Source organism: Mchenga conophoros, linkage group LG15 (genome assembly GCF_057382185.1).
Source record: "Mchenga conophoros isolate Kocher_MC1m ecotype Shallow Benthic linkage group LG15, M_conophoros_male_GT1.1, whole genome shotgun sequence".
NCBI lineage: Eukaryota > Metazoa > Chordata > Actinopteri > Cichliformes > Cichlidae > Mchenga > Mchenga conophoros.
This window is the reverse complement of record NC_140540.1, coordinates 10,711,608-10,729,316: the sequence shown is the minus strand read 5'-3', so window position 1 is coordinate 10,729,316 and position 17,709 is coordinate 10,711,608. Positions and strand designations below refer to the sequence as shown.

Here is a 17,709-nt window from a genome sequence, read left to right as displayed (position 1 = left end):
TTTCCTTTCCCACTTTTCCTTCTAAGAGCTTAAACTGACAGCAAATCAGAATTTCTTCAAAGCAAAATATTGTTTTCATAATAAAAAAAATTATTGAACTGCAATAAGTAAGCAGATTTTCTCTCACTTAAATGACTGAAAATGAGTTGCTATACACTCACCTTTACCTGACAGATTTTATAGTAAGCTTTCTCTTTTTCACTTGTCTTGTTCCCTCTAATTGCTGATTCTTTGCTAATACCGAGGCTGCAGGTTGGTGGTTGACTCGGAGCCCTTTGTTAGCCTCTTTAAAATGCCCATCTTCAGCTGCTAATTAGTTTGGTTGCTATGAAAATGTTTGTAGTGGTCCTCCTAACAACAGGTTACTGTGTCTATGAATACGCACGTCACATATGCATGAAACGGACCGACGTGTAATCGGACACACGTGAGGCTAAGAGGCCAGTCACCGGTTTGGACTGAGCGCACTGGAAATCATCTGATTCTGGCCCCCGGCTGGTCAATGGTGCATCTTTATATTTAAGGTTTTTTTTAATGTATATGTCAACAAATACATTAATAAATATGGAACATAATAATAATTAATGGAACATAATAAAGTAAAACACAGCTGTGATAATAATAAATGTCTTCTTGTGAGAGTTACCAGGCTGCTGTAAACTATATTGCGCTCCGAGCCATTTTCTATGTTTCCTCAGCGGTCGTGTGGTGAATAAAAGAAAGATTTTGGAGGTTAATTTGAGCAGACACAACCACCATGCTCGAGCAAATAAAGAACAGTGCTAATCCAAATACACTTAATTGAGACAGTAACATCTGGAGACCACCGCCAGTGTCAAATAAGCGTCAAATACAAAAGGATGAGTAAAAAGAACTGGGCAGGGAGGAGTCTGTGGATAAAGACGCAGACAAACTTCCACACAACTGAATCACCTCTCAATATATGTCAGTGATTAGTTCATGAGCCCTCGGTCACACATGATGGAAGAGCACCTGTTTAACCAGTCATTGGAAAACCATTACCTATTAGGCCTTTAACAAGCTGAGAGGTCTCCATCTGTTAGATTCACTGCATTAACTTAAACCTACTTTATGCCATACTCGCATAAACATATCCAGGGATGTGAACAGGAAATATGTGTGCTGGGATGCTCTAGCATTTATTTTCTAAGTGGATAAATGGAAAAGAAAACATGCAGATACACAACCCTGTGCACAGACAGTAAACAGCATTAAAGGCTTCATTAATGAAAGAGAGGAAAGTGGAGGTGAAGAAGATTGAGATAGACAGGGTTGCAAAGAAAAACAGAGCCTTAACCCATTTTTACAGTTGAATGACCCAAAGCAACCCCTGACCCTCAATTCCCAAAAGTGTGTGTGTGTGTGTGTGTGTGTGTGTGTGTGTGTGTGTGTGTGTGTGTGTGTGTGTGCATAAGTGAGTGAGTGAGAAAAAAATCCCCCTCTTTTCTTTATCTCATTAGGCTGTGTGTGTCATGCTCTCTACTCCATTGTTCTGCTACCCCCTAACTGCTAGTGTGTGTGTGTGTGTGTGTGTGTGTGTGTGTGTGTGTGTGTGTGTGTGTGTGTGTGTTTTGAAATAGCCACAAAAATTAAAAAAAAAAAAAAAATACCACTTGTGTTTTGTCACAAAATACAAAAAAATCCCAGAATCAAACAAGACCACATTGGGGCGTAAGAGTAAAGTAGTGATTCCTACTCAAGAGTACAAGAAATCAAGAAGGTGCTTTTAAACCATCTTCTTTTAATAAGATTTATTATAAATCCCAATTTGTTTGTTATTCAAGTATATTTAGTTCATTTCATTACCTACAAGCCTGGAAAAAACTACCAGTAGGATTAATACTGGATAGACTAAGTAGTGACCTAAAGGTATAAATAAAAAGTTTTAAGTGAGGTGCTAGAAGTACCTAACACTACAGGTTAACATTAGGGTGAGCAAAATAATGGTATTAAACAGGTGATAGTGACACATAATTAATGGATAGGTGAAGCTTATGGTAGAGCTTTCCTGTTCCCTTAATGATAAGTTTTTGACAACTCAGTGTATATCAATAAACATGTGGTTTGACAACCATGTGAACAGTTTACTGTTTTTTCCACGGGTAGCTGTATAGGCAGAGACAACCACCATCAGGAAGTTTGTTCTACAAGCTGGCCTGAAACATGACAGAAGCTGCTTATTTTAGGGAAAAAAGCTTAAAGGGTTACTCTTAGCAGGCTTTCAAGGGGTCGAGAGTTAAAGAAAGATTAATGGTTGAAGCAGGAAGATAATAGTAATGAGCATTTGAAACACTTAAACATGTAGATTTTTAGAAATTGCAAGCTGAGAGTCGTCTTCACACCCAGGAGTTTTTGAGGTTCAGTTAAAGTTTAGGAACTAATTAGGTGCATTCTGGGTAGTTTTAGAAAATTGGGGGAGAATAATGACAAGAAGAGAAACACTCTTTTGCTTTTGTCTTTTGGTTCACTGAGCACAGAGAGCAGTGAAGGTGGGGGGTGGGCTGTTTCTCATCTCAACTCCTTGATGTTTTGATTCAGATGTGTCTCCAAACTCACGGGTTTCATCTTCGTCTAAAAGATGGGAAATGCGTGTGAACGTACCACATAAAGGAAGACGAGGATAAAGAGCTGAGGCTGAACCCAACCCTCCAGTTCCCACTGCCAAAAAGATATTTAACCTAACTGATTCTCAGCAGAGCTTCCCCTATAAACGCAGTCAATCCATTTCATTTGGCCTCATTCAGTTACTCTACAAGCATGGTTTCCCTCAGGTGCACTTCCCTCGGGAGCCATTGGCAGTGACTGGTCGATAGTTGAATCTGACTTCCCACCAAGGGATTATGGGGCATCCGGTTGAACACCTGCTCCACTTCTGAACTGATAAAAATTAAAAAATAAATAAAGGGAGGGTTGGAGGAGAAGCCTTATAAAACATATGCAGGGAAAAAATGCTGGAATCACCCTTTGATTGCCATATACACAAAAAACTTTATATTTATAAAAAGAACTGGAGAATCATGTGTTAACAAAGGAAACAATAAAAAAAATATCTCAGAACAACAACACAGAACACAGGGACAAAGACACAAACACACACACAAAAGGCATATTAGCCAAGTTCCAATTTGTGAGTAAGAGGGTTATCCGTTCAGCCGTGCATAAACACAGACGGGCAGGCTGATTCAACCTACAGAGCCCGGACAATACTGTACCGACGGCAGCAACATCTTGAGCTGTCACGGCGTGTTAGTCAAAGCAGGCGTGAGGAAGGGCCACAGTCCTGTGGAAGCATATTGTTATGCACACATATTGGAATAAATGGTTTAGTTTTAGCTGTGCATACATGGAGAAAAACTTTAAAAGAGTAATTGGAAGACCAGTGGATGGACAGAAAGACTCAAAATGGGCCAATAAAAACAATAAAAGTTATCAAAGTTGGATTCTCAGGAAGTCTCTGCCTTGCCTACTTCCCTAATGGCCTCTTCTGTTTTATATTCATAGATCCATTAGATGCCACTGAGCTGCAGTTTAGGAAATGTGGACACAGGTCAGTCTTTTTGTTATCTTTTAACACTCTTTCCTGCCGCCCTGATGGCTCCTTTATGTAGTTCTGAGGTGAAAGTGGGTCACCTTCATAACCCCGTCAGTTTCACTTCCATCACCCCCTCATACTGTCAGCTCTCTTACATTTCCCTGAAGGCCTAGCCCATCACCTCCAGCTGCTAGCTATTATGTCTTGTTCCCAGGGGTGGCCACCCAGAGGAGCATCTTCAGTTATGTCTGTCCCAAATGACAGTGAAGCATAGTCTAGATGCAACCATGCACATGGGACCAAATGATCCATGCAAATATATGTGTGAATGAGTAAGTACAGGCTCAAACTCATGCCCAAGGTTAGTAGGAAAGTCTTAAAGTATGCACACAAGCAACTAGAGATAACTCAAAGCATTTTACTTCCTGGAGAACCTGTCTCATACATGAAAGGTCAAAGGTCTTTTAGGTCACAAACACACAGAGATGCACATGCAAAACCAGATGGCACAGATCTCTCAGATACAGCAGGATGGAAATACCCTAACAAGACGCGACAAAGCCTGGCTTTGTGAAAAAAGCTTCTATTGCATCTGCTGTGATCCTGGCACTGTTACATACAGCGTATCATTATCTCCTAAAAACACTTCAGGTGACTTAAACTCTGAAGCAGGAGCCTGTTCTGCAGCCAAGTCAAACACCACAATCATTACAGTAGCAAAACAGCATTGTAGTGCCAACAGCAACTACTACCTGGACACTGTAATCACAGTGGATTTCAATTTAAGACTCATATCATCTTGGAAATACACCCAAATATCTTTTAGATAATTAAAAATATCTATTTAGTATTTGTTTAGAAACTACAAAATGAACAGCTTTCTAGTACAAACCAACAGTCATTTGTTGTTTTTGTTTTTTCTTTTCTCTAAAAAAACAAAACAAAACAAAACAAAAAAACTGCAGACTCTCTTTAATCTGTACCTTTGCCATCAGAGGAGGGATGCTTTTTCCCTGGCGAGCCCTTAGCCACAGATCCAAGCAACGGTTTTGGTGTCCAGAGCGAGTCCTGTTTCTGATGGACTTTTGACACAGAGAGCAGACGTTTGTGCAGGCAGCCCTCTGGCCTGGCGGGCCTGGGGCTGGGGACGGCCGAATGCTGGAGGCTGTTCCCCATCTTGCTGGTGGGCTGGAAGGAGCACAGAGTTCGTTTCTGGCCAGGGGAGTCCTCATAGCAGCCCCTGTGCAAGCAGTTGACCACCGGCTCCGAGGAGAGGCAGTGCACGTATGTGATCATCCCCTGCTAAGACCTAAAACCCCCCACCACCTGCCCTCCCCTGCTCTATCCAGGACCCAAACCCCCCCCCCCCAACTACTCCTCCTTCGTCTTACACAACCCTCCTTCTCTGAAGCCTCCACTTGTAGTGTTGGGATGGACGGGTGAAGGGTGTATGTGTGTGGAGCCCCCACCTTCAATTCCAAACTCTCAATAGGCCCCCTCCTCTCTTTCTGGAAAGACAGGATGGACGTTTTTGCATCCCACAAGGGAGCCAGTGCTCCCTCTGTCTCCTCCTACTGTTTTTGTCTTTCCTCTCTTTCTCTCAGGGGATCCTATTGACTTACATTGATTTGCTTGACAAAGAAAGCTGCGCTCCGTGTTCGATTACAAGATTTATCTCCAAAACAAATATTTCACAGAAGCATTGCAGAATAAAACTATTGAAAAACATGACTGTTGGTTGGCTGTCTTGAAGAAATGCTGGCAACTTAAAAAAAAACAAAACAATTCTGACCCTAAAATAAGACCACAATAACATTTCTAAATAATCCAAAGACGCAAAAACTAAGGTTTAGAAACTGAAAATGTCTGTGGTTAAATCGTGTTTTCTTCTACAATATATGTCCTTTGCAGAAACCCAGAAGCATCACCACAAATTGTGCAAAAAAATCTGCCAATTGTCAAGAAACTATTTGAGGTCCAAAGACTAGAAAAAAAATCAGTCCATCCAAAAGGGTATTCAGCCAAGCTTTCAGCATCGAAGAGCATCCTCCTTCTTTCTTCGATCTACAGGAGATAGAGCATCAGGACTGTCCAGTGGCATCCACACGGTATGTCCTCTGGACTCCTCCTCCTCCCTCCTCTTTCCTCGGCATTTCTGTTCTAATCTGTAAACCCAGATTATCCAGCCTCCAGGCCTCTGATTGTGACAGACACAAACCACAGATGGACACCAGGTTGCAGATAATAAAGTACATCACCTCAACTTCACAAATGTGTGGAAGTTCAGGAAGACCTGACGTGCTGGCGTGTCAGTAGGTTAAACTCGGATGACGCAAACTCAGACGTAAGACGCATGCATGTAGGCCACTTAAACTGCTGCCTCAGATTTAGCCCCACATGACTGCCGTTACTAAGCAGATATTCACCTGAAACCATCATGAAGCATGCACACACGAGGAAGGCGACAACTGGTAAATGCAAAAGGATTTAAACTCAAGAGGAAGCTACAGATGACCACAGGTTGGGGATTTTTAGATAGCGGTGAAAAACAGTTCACTGTAAAGACGGCAGCGACAAGATTAAAAGATAAAAAACAAAGAAACAGATCGCAGATTAATAAACACGGCGAGCCACTTGCCTGCCAGGTGAGGGTGTGTATAATCTTTAATCTGCTTGGCTGTGAGTGTGAGGTAGGTTAAAATTATTTGAGACGCTCAGATTAATTAACAGGAAGATGGAGTGACACTGAACTGAAGAGTGGGTAATGAACAAGTGTAACAAAAGTGAATGAGAGCTCAAACACAATCTGGGCTAGTAAACTGAATAAAAATGGGGTTAAATGGAAAAGAGTAAGGCAAATAAAAAGGGAGAAATTCATTGATAGCACCAAAGGTAAATGCCTCCCTCTGGTGGTGGCTTACACCTGTGCTGCACAACACATCTAAGCTATAATCATCAAAACTATTAAACCTTTTTTTTCCAGAAAAAAAACAAAACAAACTCTGTGGTTGAAGCCTCTCCCTCTGCGAGAACCTGCTGAACATATTTGTGGTTTGAAGACTTGAATCTCAGAAATTGGATTAGACACCTTTTACTATTTTCACGTTTTTAATAGATAACCTGAAAAATAACGTGCAGACTGATTCATGAGAGTTCTGTCAGTGCACAAATCTTATGCAACTTTGGTGGAACTGTAGCTGTGATCCTGCCAAAGCCACAGCAGATAGCTAGAGGCTAGAACAGCCATTACTGATGGTTATCATTTCCAGCGCATGATGAGGCAGCCAACACGCAAGCTGATTACAAAAACCAAAACCACTGTGAACACACACACACACACACACACACACACACACACACACACACACACAACATAATGAACAAACCACAGAATGCGTGCGCGCAGCCACAAAGCCGCTCGCATAAAACAGTTTGTAGACACACGTAGCCCAATGGGCAAGCCAAAAGATTCTGGCTGTGGCTGCACTTAAACTGCACTTAGCGCCGTTGTTGCCCTGAATCCATACATGCATGGAGACAGAGTGTGTCACCAGGCCCATTGAGAGAACAACATCAGGGGGTGTGAAGTCATGCAGGCCAACACAAGCAACACAGTGAATGGGACCGTCATCACAACAGGGGATGTTTCAGTTGTGACAAAGAATCATTACAACCCTTTTACAAACAGGTACAGCACATGTATGTGCGTGAGAAGAGATGTTTGCGAATATATGTGTGTAGTTGATGGCTGCGTATTGCCTGGCATGCATTGCGGTGAGTGTGTCACATTCCACTGATTATTAGCGTGTGTGTGTGTGTGTGTGTGTGTGTGTGTGTGCGCACCTAGTTAGTGAATAATGTAAAAGTCACACTGGAAGGGTTTGTGTGTAATAATAGATAAATTACACAAGTGTGTATGTACACTAACTTTTGCACATAGATTCTATGTGTGTGTTTGTAGCCGGGGGGGGGGGGGGGGGGGGGGTTGGACAAGAGGAAGGCTTTGGGAAGGGGACAATGGTAGCCATGGAGACGCAAAAGGTCTGAATGGAGTGAGAGGAGCACCTGCATGCTGAGTTAGTCTTCTGTCTGGGGAAGTCATCCACTTGCGGGTGAAGTTTGAAAAGACAATGACCGACTCCCTGCGGACAACAAAACACTTCCAGCATTGTCCCAAGAAGAAGAAAAAAACAACTTCCCATTAACACTCGCTTGCTAAGAAAGTTTTTTTTGCATTACTATTGTCTCAAACTAGAAAAAAGACACAATAAGACCCCGTTACTGAGTCCTACATTTTTCCAAACCTCTAAACTTTGCCCCCAAAAAGCTATTGTTTTGAAAACTCTTTTCAGAAGACAGAAAGCTCACTGGGTTCCTGGCAGATCCCATTCACAGGCCACTGGAACTTAACGCTCTATTGTTTACTTATCAAGCCCAAGATCTCTTCTGCTACGACTTGTTTACAGAGGTCAACAACATCCCATTGTGAACTTCCTCTCAAACTCCCATGCTCATTTACATATTAAAATGATTGATTTACAACCAAGTCATGTATCGATCACTGACAAAACCTGCAATAAGCCATCTACCCACGAGGCCATTGATCTCCAAGCTACATCTGTTTTCTTTTTAACTAAAAAAATTCTAGCTAAAGTCTAGCAGGCAGCACGAGTGGTCTGACTACATTTTCTTAAAGTGTGACTCAACAAACAGCTAGACGTTGGTTTTAGATAACATTTAAAATCTGACTTTGCATTGTAGCTCTTGACACACGATCCTTTTCTATCTACTTAGATTAAAATGCAGATGGGAACAAGCAGAAATATCTTCATGGTTACAACATGTTGTCGTTTTTCACATTAGGTTAAGTGCTATGTCACCAAACTGGCTTTAAAAAAGGTAGGTCAGATATCCTAAAGTCTTTCACAAGCCATGTTTTACAAGCCAACTAACCCTCAAGGAATACAAACAAACTGTTGCCTACATGTTAACACCTCTCTCCTGGCCGCCTCTTTTTCCCCTTCACCTGCCACACTGAGTGTGAGAACATCCATCAACACTCCTAACCAGAAGGCCAGGGGACAGGTAGTGGGTCAGCCTCCGGTGAAGAGGTCACAATGTCTCAAGAAACACAGCACTGGTGGAGATGTTACTGGAGGACTGTCCTCTTACAAGTTCAAGCAAGTTCACAAGGTAGGCTGTTTAATGATTCTGGGAAATAAAGGTAGTGGACAAGAATCTGTTACTGAAAACACAAGTGCACATGATACCTTCATGTGTTTCAACATGAAAATAGTAACATACAACTACAGTGCAGGAGCTTAAATAGGTCATTACTCTATTTTTCTGCTAGAGATCATTGTTTGCTGACATGTTTGTAGTTTTTAATGGTGATAATCTACAGTAAAGTGCTTGAATGCCTTTGACATGTGGGGCATGTGGGAAACCTGGAACTCAGTTTACACAGATTCTACACCAAAAAAAATTTTTTTTAAATTAAATGCCACCTTCCACTTATCACCCATGCATGTGCCAACAGCTCAAAACCCAGACTGAAAAAAGACCACTTGCAAAATATACTTTATTTTTGAGGCTGAAAAAAATCCTCTGTGGAATTAAGAATAAAGTCATTGCAGTTTAAAAGCTGAATTTTCTGATGACTAACTTCAATGAAGTTTTGGTTAAAAGCTTGAAAGTATCTGAGTAACACTGCAGAGTCATACGGTCTATGATGACGGAATATTTGGTCGTTAAATAAGCATCAGAATATGTCACAACTGCTGCCCACTATAAAAGAAAAACATATGAAGCATCTGTAATGAGTGAACTGCACACAGGAGCGCAAAATAAACCCCAGAAAAGTCAGGATCAAAAAGTAGATATAGCCTGAGATGCCCACAACTAATGCTAGTGCTAATCAACATGTAACTTTCTATATCCCCAACCCCCGGAAGGCTGCAGGAAACTTCCAATTTAAGTGAGAATGACATTTCCAGCTCAAACTAATCCCTGCTCATGCCACATCTACTGACTGGGGCTCAAGTGCATAAATAACTTATGCAACATACCAAAATGCACACCAAGTCACAGAGCCTAATTCTGGCCCTGCAAATGGCTTGCACTGCAACACTAAGGTTTACTGCAGGGGTGGTGGTGGTGATTCACCCTGGCCACACAGCACAGCTGGCTGTGGAAGAACATGGGCTGAAATATGTCACATCTGTCTCAGAGCTGGCAACCTCGACTGAGCGAGGGGGGGTTAATATCATAACATTAGTGGACATTCTGTAACTGGCAGCCAATGTAGAGTAATCTACTGGTCGGATCATGGTATTTAATGTAATACTGAGTATTTGGGTCAGTTTGTCATCACTTGTGAAGCTAGAAACCCAAACTGGGAATCGTGCTTGTAGCTGATTAAAGTGAAGCAGCATCTACATGTCAATAACCTGATCCTGGTGTGACAACTTTTAAACACTCAGCAATCTGAACATTAAATATTAATCCTCCTCTTGCTGTACGGTTAGTTACTGCTGACCACAGAAAAACATGAGAAAAACTGCCAATCTCGTGTATAAAAAATGGCTTCATCTAAAAAAGAAAAAAAAAACTGAATTCCTTCTCCGGCTCAACTCCCCCAACATCTGTTTCTCTCCATTTTCCAAGCCGGACTCGAATCTCACAGTGTAACTGACAACATAAATTACTGCATACAGCTGATGAACTGGGAGACTGCCACGTATAGTTGATGCGTTCACTTTATATTACCTCATTTCTGGAAGCCATTAATCTGCAGGCTACAGAAAGAGAACAAACAACCCTGGTTTAACAAGACGGATCATTTCCTCATTTCTGAAATAACAGCTGATTGGATCATTTACCAAGAAAAAACTAAAGGTTTCTTCTTTTTTTTAAATATATATTTAACATCTTAACTTTCTTGCTTTTGACTGAGTATCGTTCGGCACTGCAACCTAAAACTAGGTCAAATGAGACAATAAAATGTTATTCTTCATAATAAAACAGCTCATGTGTTGTCAGCATTAGCTGCATGTGATCCCTGTAACCATGACAGGTGAAATCACCACCATGATGTTCTGGAATATGACTCAAGCAGCAGGACTAAAAGTTACGGAAGGACAGGAGCGGGCAGGGAAGCGGGTTTTCGCTCTTTATCAGCAGCATTGTGTTGTCTCCCAAACAGCATTATGTGTCTATTCTTTGTAGCATAGTTTCCATGAGTGTTTAATAACAGAAAACAATGTCAAATGCAGTAAAAGACGAGCGAGTTTCCCCTTTATCTCATTTCAGCTTGTCAGCGAAGTAATAGCCAACACATGGCCCCCAACTCTGCAGGACAGCAGACCAGCAACTGCTGCTCTGCCAGCTGTTACTGTGAACAACGTGCACACTGAATACACAGCGATACGTACGGGTGTAAGCAGCTCTACACATCGCTCATCGCCCCTGAAACCCACACCAAAGTTAGGAGAATGCAAACAGGATCACAGCCAGCAGCGTGCAGAGACACTCTGCTTAGTCGAGAATAATACGAGTAAAATGAAAGGGAGGGGAATCAAACCGCAGTCAGGAAATACAGTATGCTTGAATTCAAAGACCATTAATTAATCAGAGACGGAACGAAAGAACAAAGGAAGAGATGATTAACAGGAGTGTTTCCTTCACTGAAGAAAAAAAAGACACAAGGAAGGATATTGTGCAGAGGAGGCTGCTGTGGGAGAGATTACTTTCCAAACAGGGGAGGGATGGAGTTTAACTTTTCTTTGTCTCACAAAAGTCCCGGGGAAAACTCCACACTCACACCGAGTCAGTGCCAGAGCTTTCATGCAATGAGCGGCTACACTCACCTTTCAGACAGAACATGATTCTTCACTTATTTCCCCCAAACAAAACTGCAGTTTCCTCCTTTTTTCTTGCGGTTCACCATTTCCTCATAACCATTCTGCTTGTCCTCCTTTTCTCGTCCTCTCTCCCGGTTTCTCCACACCGCTCGCTCAAGCCGATCAAACGCAGACACACTGATCCTGACACATACACTCCACTCTCCATCTCCCTCCCCTTCTTTCCCCTCTCACACATACATGCACACGCTCCGAGTGGCAGCAAGCCAACTTCTACACTGCAGGAAACTGCCTTGCGACCCCCCCTCACTTTGCTTCCCCTCCCTCTCTCCCTACATCCCTGGATATCTCTCTACCGCACTGACACCCCCCTACCCTCAACCCCACCCCATCTCCCCGCCCATCAGAGCGAGAAGCTCAGCCTCGATCTAAAACTCCACTGTCACCCACAAGCCCCCTGATTGGTCACCTTCACAGATACCCAAGTACACACATATATGTATACATATGTGGCATTTAGTCAAATACATGGTTTTAAAGAATACATTTGTTGCTTGGGAGGAGGCAAAAATAAAAACAATAATATATACACACACACACACACAAATATGCACAGTGTGAAGCTTTTACTGGATAATGATGGCAGAGAATCTGGGCAGTCAGCAGTTCAGAGTGAGACAGGGGGCCCCGGCTTGAGGCCGATCCATTGTGCGCTGATCAAATATAATCGCTTTAATCCCCACAATTCAACTGCTTGTTATCAGACGCAGTTACAAGCGTGGTGCATCACAAACTCTCCAGGCAGGCCGATCCCAATCGCCCTCAGCGTCGTGCCAGTCGCAGACAGAAATACAGGCTCACTTACAAGGTTTTGGAAATACACATGAAAATACATCTGGTTTATGGGTGTTAAACTGATGTTTTTTTACCACCTTGTTCAGATGTGCAGCGAGAATAGCTTATGGATCTGATTCTGGGCCATTCCTCTATGACTTAAAGTGCTTTGTAAAGCTCACATGAGGTACGCTTTTCACAAAAGGAAGATTAGTTTTAGGTTTGCTGAAATGATAGTAATCAAAGACTTTGACTGTGCTTTCAAATCTAAAAAAAAGAGGGGAAAATCATACTCTCTACAAACCCAGTAAATCAATATATGCAGCTAGACAACACAGTGCACATTGACAAGAGTAAAATAAAGAGTCAACATAAAGTTTGGCTTAGTCCAGACTGGATAGCAGAATGCAAAATGGCATTGATAACCAATGATGCGCTGTAATGGCTTTCTCTTCCTCTGCAAAAACACATTTGGTGTGGCAGCCTTTGATCTTAAGTGATCTGTGGTAAGTTATGTAAAACCCAGAACCCTTAGCATTCATTTATATTCCAAAGCCCACACATACAGTACATAACAATGCGTGATGGCTAAACCCTGTTTGCTATGAATCTGCCCAGGGCTACTGGTGACTACTGAACTTTATCAGAAGAGGAATATAGCCGTCCAAAACAGAATGGCGCTGTGTTAGCTGATCCAAGAGGCAAAACCCGTAATTCAGGAGGTGATCTACCAACCCTCATCTATAGTTAGGGTTATTGTTAGACTTGGAAAGAGTGATAGCTTGGAACACAGACGCTGGTACTTTATACTGTAAAAAACAGTTAGGTTGGTTCAGGCAACTAAAGACCCAGAACTCAATAAAGACATTATTTATCTGTCTGTTAAATGTAAGAGGATGGATGGATGGATGGATGGATGGATGGATGGATGGATGGATGGATGGATGGATGGATGGATGGATGGATGGATGGATGGAAACTTTAACTGTTAGCTTTTCATTTTACATCAAGAAAAAATACCCAAGTAGACAACCTAGAATTGGTGCACTGTAAGCTGATGCAGTTTTGAATAATATGACAGTGATATTGTATAGGTGTGTGCTCACTTCTGTTGTATACTGTATAAACAGATGTTTAGCAGACACAAAACAGACAAAGGCTTACTTCGTGTCTTTAAGATGTTATGGTTCCACTACATAATTACAGCAACGGTGATTAACCTTGCATATAATTAATGCTGATATTTATAACTATTCCCTACTTACTTGGCAGAGTGTACGCTCTGTGCAGATGTTCCAAAAGAGGATTAAATTGGCACAATCGTAATAAAACTATGACGTCCAAGCGTGATTGTTGCTTGCAGGCTATAACACATCTGTCTCAACCAGATGTGGCCAATTAGAGGCTGACTAGTGTGCAAATGTGTAAGTGTGACCTCGTGTGACGTGGAGCCTCAAGGAAAGCATGACTGACTGAAATGAGAAAGCCACAAAAACGCAGCCTTGGAAGAAAAATGCTTGAATAAACCCATCTAACCAAACAGTAAAATCTCACTTCATCAAACCTTCACCTTAATTGGCCAGAATGGCTTTAACTTTAACCTTCTCCTATAAAACCTTTGGCTTACAAGCAGCATTTTGAGGCCTGCGTAATCACCGCTCTCGCAAAGCTGAAACTGTCAAAGCAGAGATGTGGATTTCCTTCGCTTTTACACACAAACACAGTCTTGTTAAGATTAGTTTCCGAAGTCAGTGCGAGCCATTGGTCAGTATAGCAAAATTTTACAGCGTTCTTGTTTAAATGATCTACAAAAAAAGGAATAAACTTAATTTCGAATATTTACTCAGTCTTCTTTTCTCACGTTTATGAATTATATATTTACTATTGCAATTTTGAAAAATTCAGCCCATAACATGCTTCAATTGAATTGTTTCATTAAAGATTATCTTCTTCAAGTATATTTCTGCACATGGACTACATGGCAGCACACAGTGACAACCTCCTTCTGTGGGTGCAGGATGCAAACATACAGGGAGATTTCAGCTTCTACAATGCAGACCGCCTTCAGATTAAACACCGTTTTAGGACTTGAATCACGTCAAAGGGCCCGTATCAGAAACACAGACAGCATCTTATCTAAGTGTCCAGGACATCCTCTGTCACATCCACTGCTGTGCAAGTATGCCATGTTTTAACTGCGGCACACTTTGCATTAGAGATAAGACTAAATAGCAAAGGCAGATAAAAATTAAGCAACTAAGCTTGTTTGTATTTATATATTTAGACACGCGACGAGAAGGAATCTGAAAAAAATCTGACTCTGCCTTTTAAAAAAAAGAAGAAGAAGAAGAAGTGATTAGTAGCAAAACACAAAGATAGAAAATGAACAAAAAAAGAATACATGTAAGGATAAACATGAACATATTGGCTCTAAAATGACGGAAAAAGATTATTTCTGTTCGTATTACGTCATTATAACTCACGCATTTGTCGTGAAGAGGTCTTTTTTTTTTTTACCTCGCCACTGGGACAATATCAGTTCATCCTATCAAACTAAACCCCGAGACCTCTATCCCCTCACAAGCTGCTAAAACCATGTTCAGCAACGTAATCACTTGTTTTTCCTCTGCTTGCCCTTTTTTCACCAGTGAATCAGGCCTTTTGTGGATTAGAGGCCACAACACAGAGGTAATAGAATACATACAATATGATTCAAAAGGGTGGGTGAAAAAAAAAATCAGAGATTAAGGGATTGGTGGGGGGGTGACTTAATTTGAGCTAAAGCTGAACTCTTGTGTGTACCGGGATTAGGAGCATTTCAGCACACAATAAGACTGATCTGGGGTCAGCTGGCAAATAGATACAAAGGAGGATCAGAGAGGAAGAAAAAGTTCGGACTTACCTGTGGATCATCACCGACAGCAGCACATAGGAGAAAAGAGAAAAATGATTAGAAGCAGTTTAGAAGTGTATAACACTTGTTATAGATATGCTTTTTTTAATGAATGCTTCGCGTGTTTCTATGTACAGCACTGGTGTGTTTAGCCCTGGGCTGTGGGCCACATCACCAGATTTCTGTGTCTGTCTTTTAATGAGGCCTTCCTGGTTTATACATCTCCTCTCCCTACAGCAAATTATCATCTGCTAATCTGGATTTACACAACGACTACACGGTAATGATGAGTGTGTTTCTGTGTGTGCCTGTATAAAACCCTCCAAAAAAAAAAAAGACAGTTATGCAAGAGTTTGGTCTGTGAAGCCTCTCAAAAATTTCACCAAGCATCCCACAAAGAGAAATGTGTCCTCAAATACCCTTTTCTTAAAGCCTGCCTTAATAAACACATCTTCAATAATGTGGAACCTAATTCTGGTTCTGCCACAGCTGTGGCGTGCCAAGGTATGGTTAATATTTAGGTCACTGTGCTCCTGCTCCAAATATGTGACACAGTGACACACTGTAGATACCAAAAACTACATCACACGTAAAACTCTGCTGAAGACTAATCCCCAAATCTCCAAACTTCCATGTTAACACGGTGCAGGCACACTTGCCAAAGGAAAACATCTGGATAAACAAGAAGACATTGAGTGCACCTTCATCTGGTGGCTTGATGATCTATAAATAACAACCAATAAGGAGTACAGTTAACAACTGAGACCTAGATTCCACTGTCTGATGGGGTCCCACCAGCTGCAGGTTGGTTCCTTATTCGAAATGTTGCCTTTTATGCTTTTCTATGACAGTAAATTAAATATCTAAATTTTGCGATGCTTCTCTGACATGGGTGCTTCCAAGTGCCCCTTATCAAAAAGGGAAAAAACCAACAAAAAACCCCAAAACAAATGGTGGTAAAACAGCTCACACACAGAATAGGAAAGCTCCTGGAAAACATTTAACTATCCCTTTATAAAGTTTAATTGGCATTGTGATATTTTGTGACGTTTTGGAGATCAGGGGTCAGACTGATTTTGCAGTTGCTCCAAATCCACAGTTTGTTTTTTGCAAGATGGTTTGTTGGAACTTAAAATGACACTGTCTGGTACGGAGCTAATAAATCAAACAATGACATTATATGGAAAAAAAACAACAACAGTTAGATAATAAATACAGCGGTCGTATGCAGCCTAGAATTGGGACACAGCATAAGCCGTTGGATCCTTACTGGATCCTTCAGCACACATCAGGTGCCAGCTACAGGAGGAAATTTATTGAATGAACTGATTGTTTTTGTTTTACTTTTATTCCCTTAGAATTCTTGGTAATGATATATTTATTTACATTTGTTTAAATTAATTTGATATACAAAAGAACTGGGACCCTATCACCTGTATTTCAATTCCTAAAACAGGAAGGAATAGCTGTTACAAAATATAGCTATATGTTACACTTGCTCAAAGTTTTTTTAAGAATCTTAATAAAGTTAATAAATGTCAAATTGAGCCACACCAGGAGCACTTTTGCCATTTTCTGCCTTGTTTTTGTTTTGTTTTTTTACTGAAACCTGCAGGTTTTTGGTAACATGCTTTTTGGGCCACATTTCCTCTCATTTAGTGGGTGTGTTGGAGGTTTTAACCAATCAGCAGTGATCTGTAAATAACCCATAACTATAAAGGCATTGCAGACAATGAATAGGCTGGGTGTCTGACGAGTCACCATTTCCGTCTGGGAAAAAAAAAAAAAAATATATATATATATATATATATATCAAACCAATAAATAAAACAACTTTTGCAACGTTTTGTCGGGGCTGCAACTGGCCCAGGAAGCACTCACTCACTCACACACCCGTTACCTCAACAACCGAGGCAAACACCCAACCAGCCGAGCTGGAGGCTACATCAAAATTGTAGGTTTTGCATCCCCAGGCACTCATTTTCGGGCTATATTTACACAGAGGCACAGTGCGTGGCTGCCCATATGCCTTGTAATGGGTCTTGGCAGGCGTGTGGAAGCAAGATCCAGATGTTAAAAATACTTAAGGTTCAAACTGGAGACTTATTCCCGAGACATTTCCTCTGTGTGCAGTGTGCATCTGTACACTACGTATATGTGTGTGTGTGTGTGTGTGTGTGTGTGTGTTATATTGACCTGTCTATGACACTCTGGCCTGGAATTAGCTATAAAAAGATACAGTCTGTCTACAACAGAGAGAAAGAGAGAAAGACTGAAAGAAAGAGGCTGTAAAAAGAAACAGCAGGAGAAAGAGCATTAGCTTGTGAAAAACAAAAATCTAATGCAATAAGTCTGATCGGTTCCTGTCTTGTTATTGTTTAAAATCACTTATTCACACTTGAATGCATCATCTCCATCTCCAAGCTTTGTAGTTGGAAAATATATCCCTTGGTAAATAAATTAGTCCCCCCTTTTTTTTCTGAATATTTAATGGGAAAATGATTTGTTTCTTTAAAATGTGAGTGAAAATTTTAGATTTAAGATTTTGTAATTATTCCAAGAAAGGA

The 17,709-nt window shown here is 41.2% G+C and overlaps 1 protein-coding gene across 6 annotated transcripts in view; it reads right to left on the bottom strand.

The window, feature by feature from the left end:
- Positions 1-17,709, bottom strand: part of nhsl1b (NHS-like 1b) — a 100,995-nt gene that overhangs the window by 37,600 nt on the left and 45,686 nt on the right. The window contains exon 1 of one of the 6 annotated variants that reach the window (XM_085248224.1): positions 11,422-11,628. The exons of the other annotated variants lie outside the window; for them this stretch is intronic. Within the exon in view, the coding sequence (XP_085104350.1) occupies positions 11,422-11,437 (16 nt within the window). The 5' untranslated portion in view covers positions 11,438-11,628. Of the gene's footprint in view, positions 1-11,421; positions 11,629-17,709 lie in introns of those variants that run through there. 6 annotated transcript variants of the gene reach the window in all.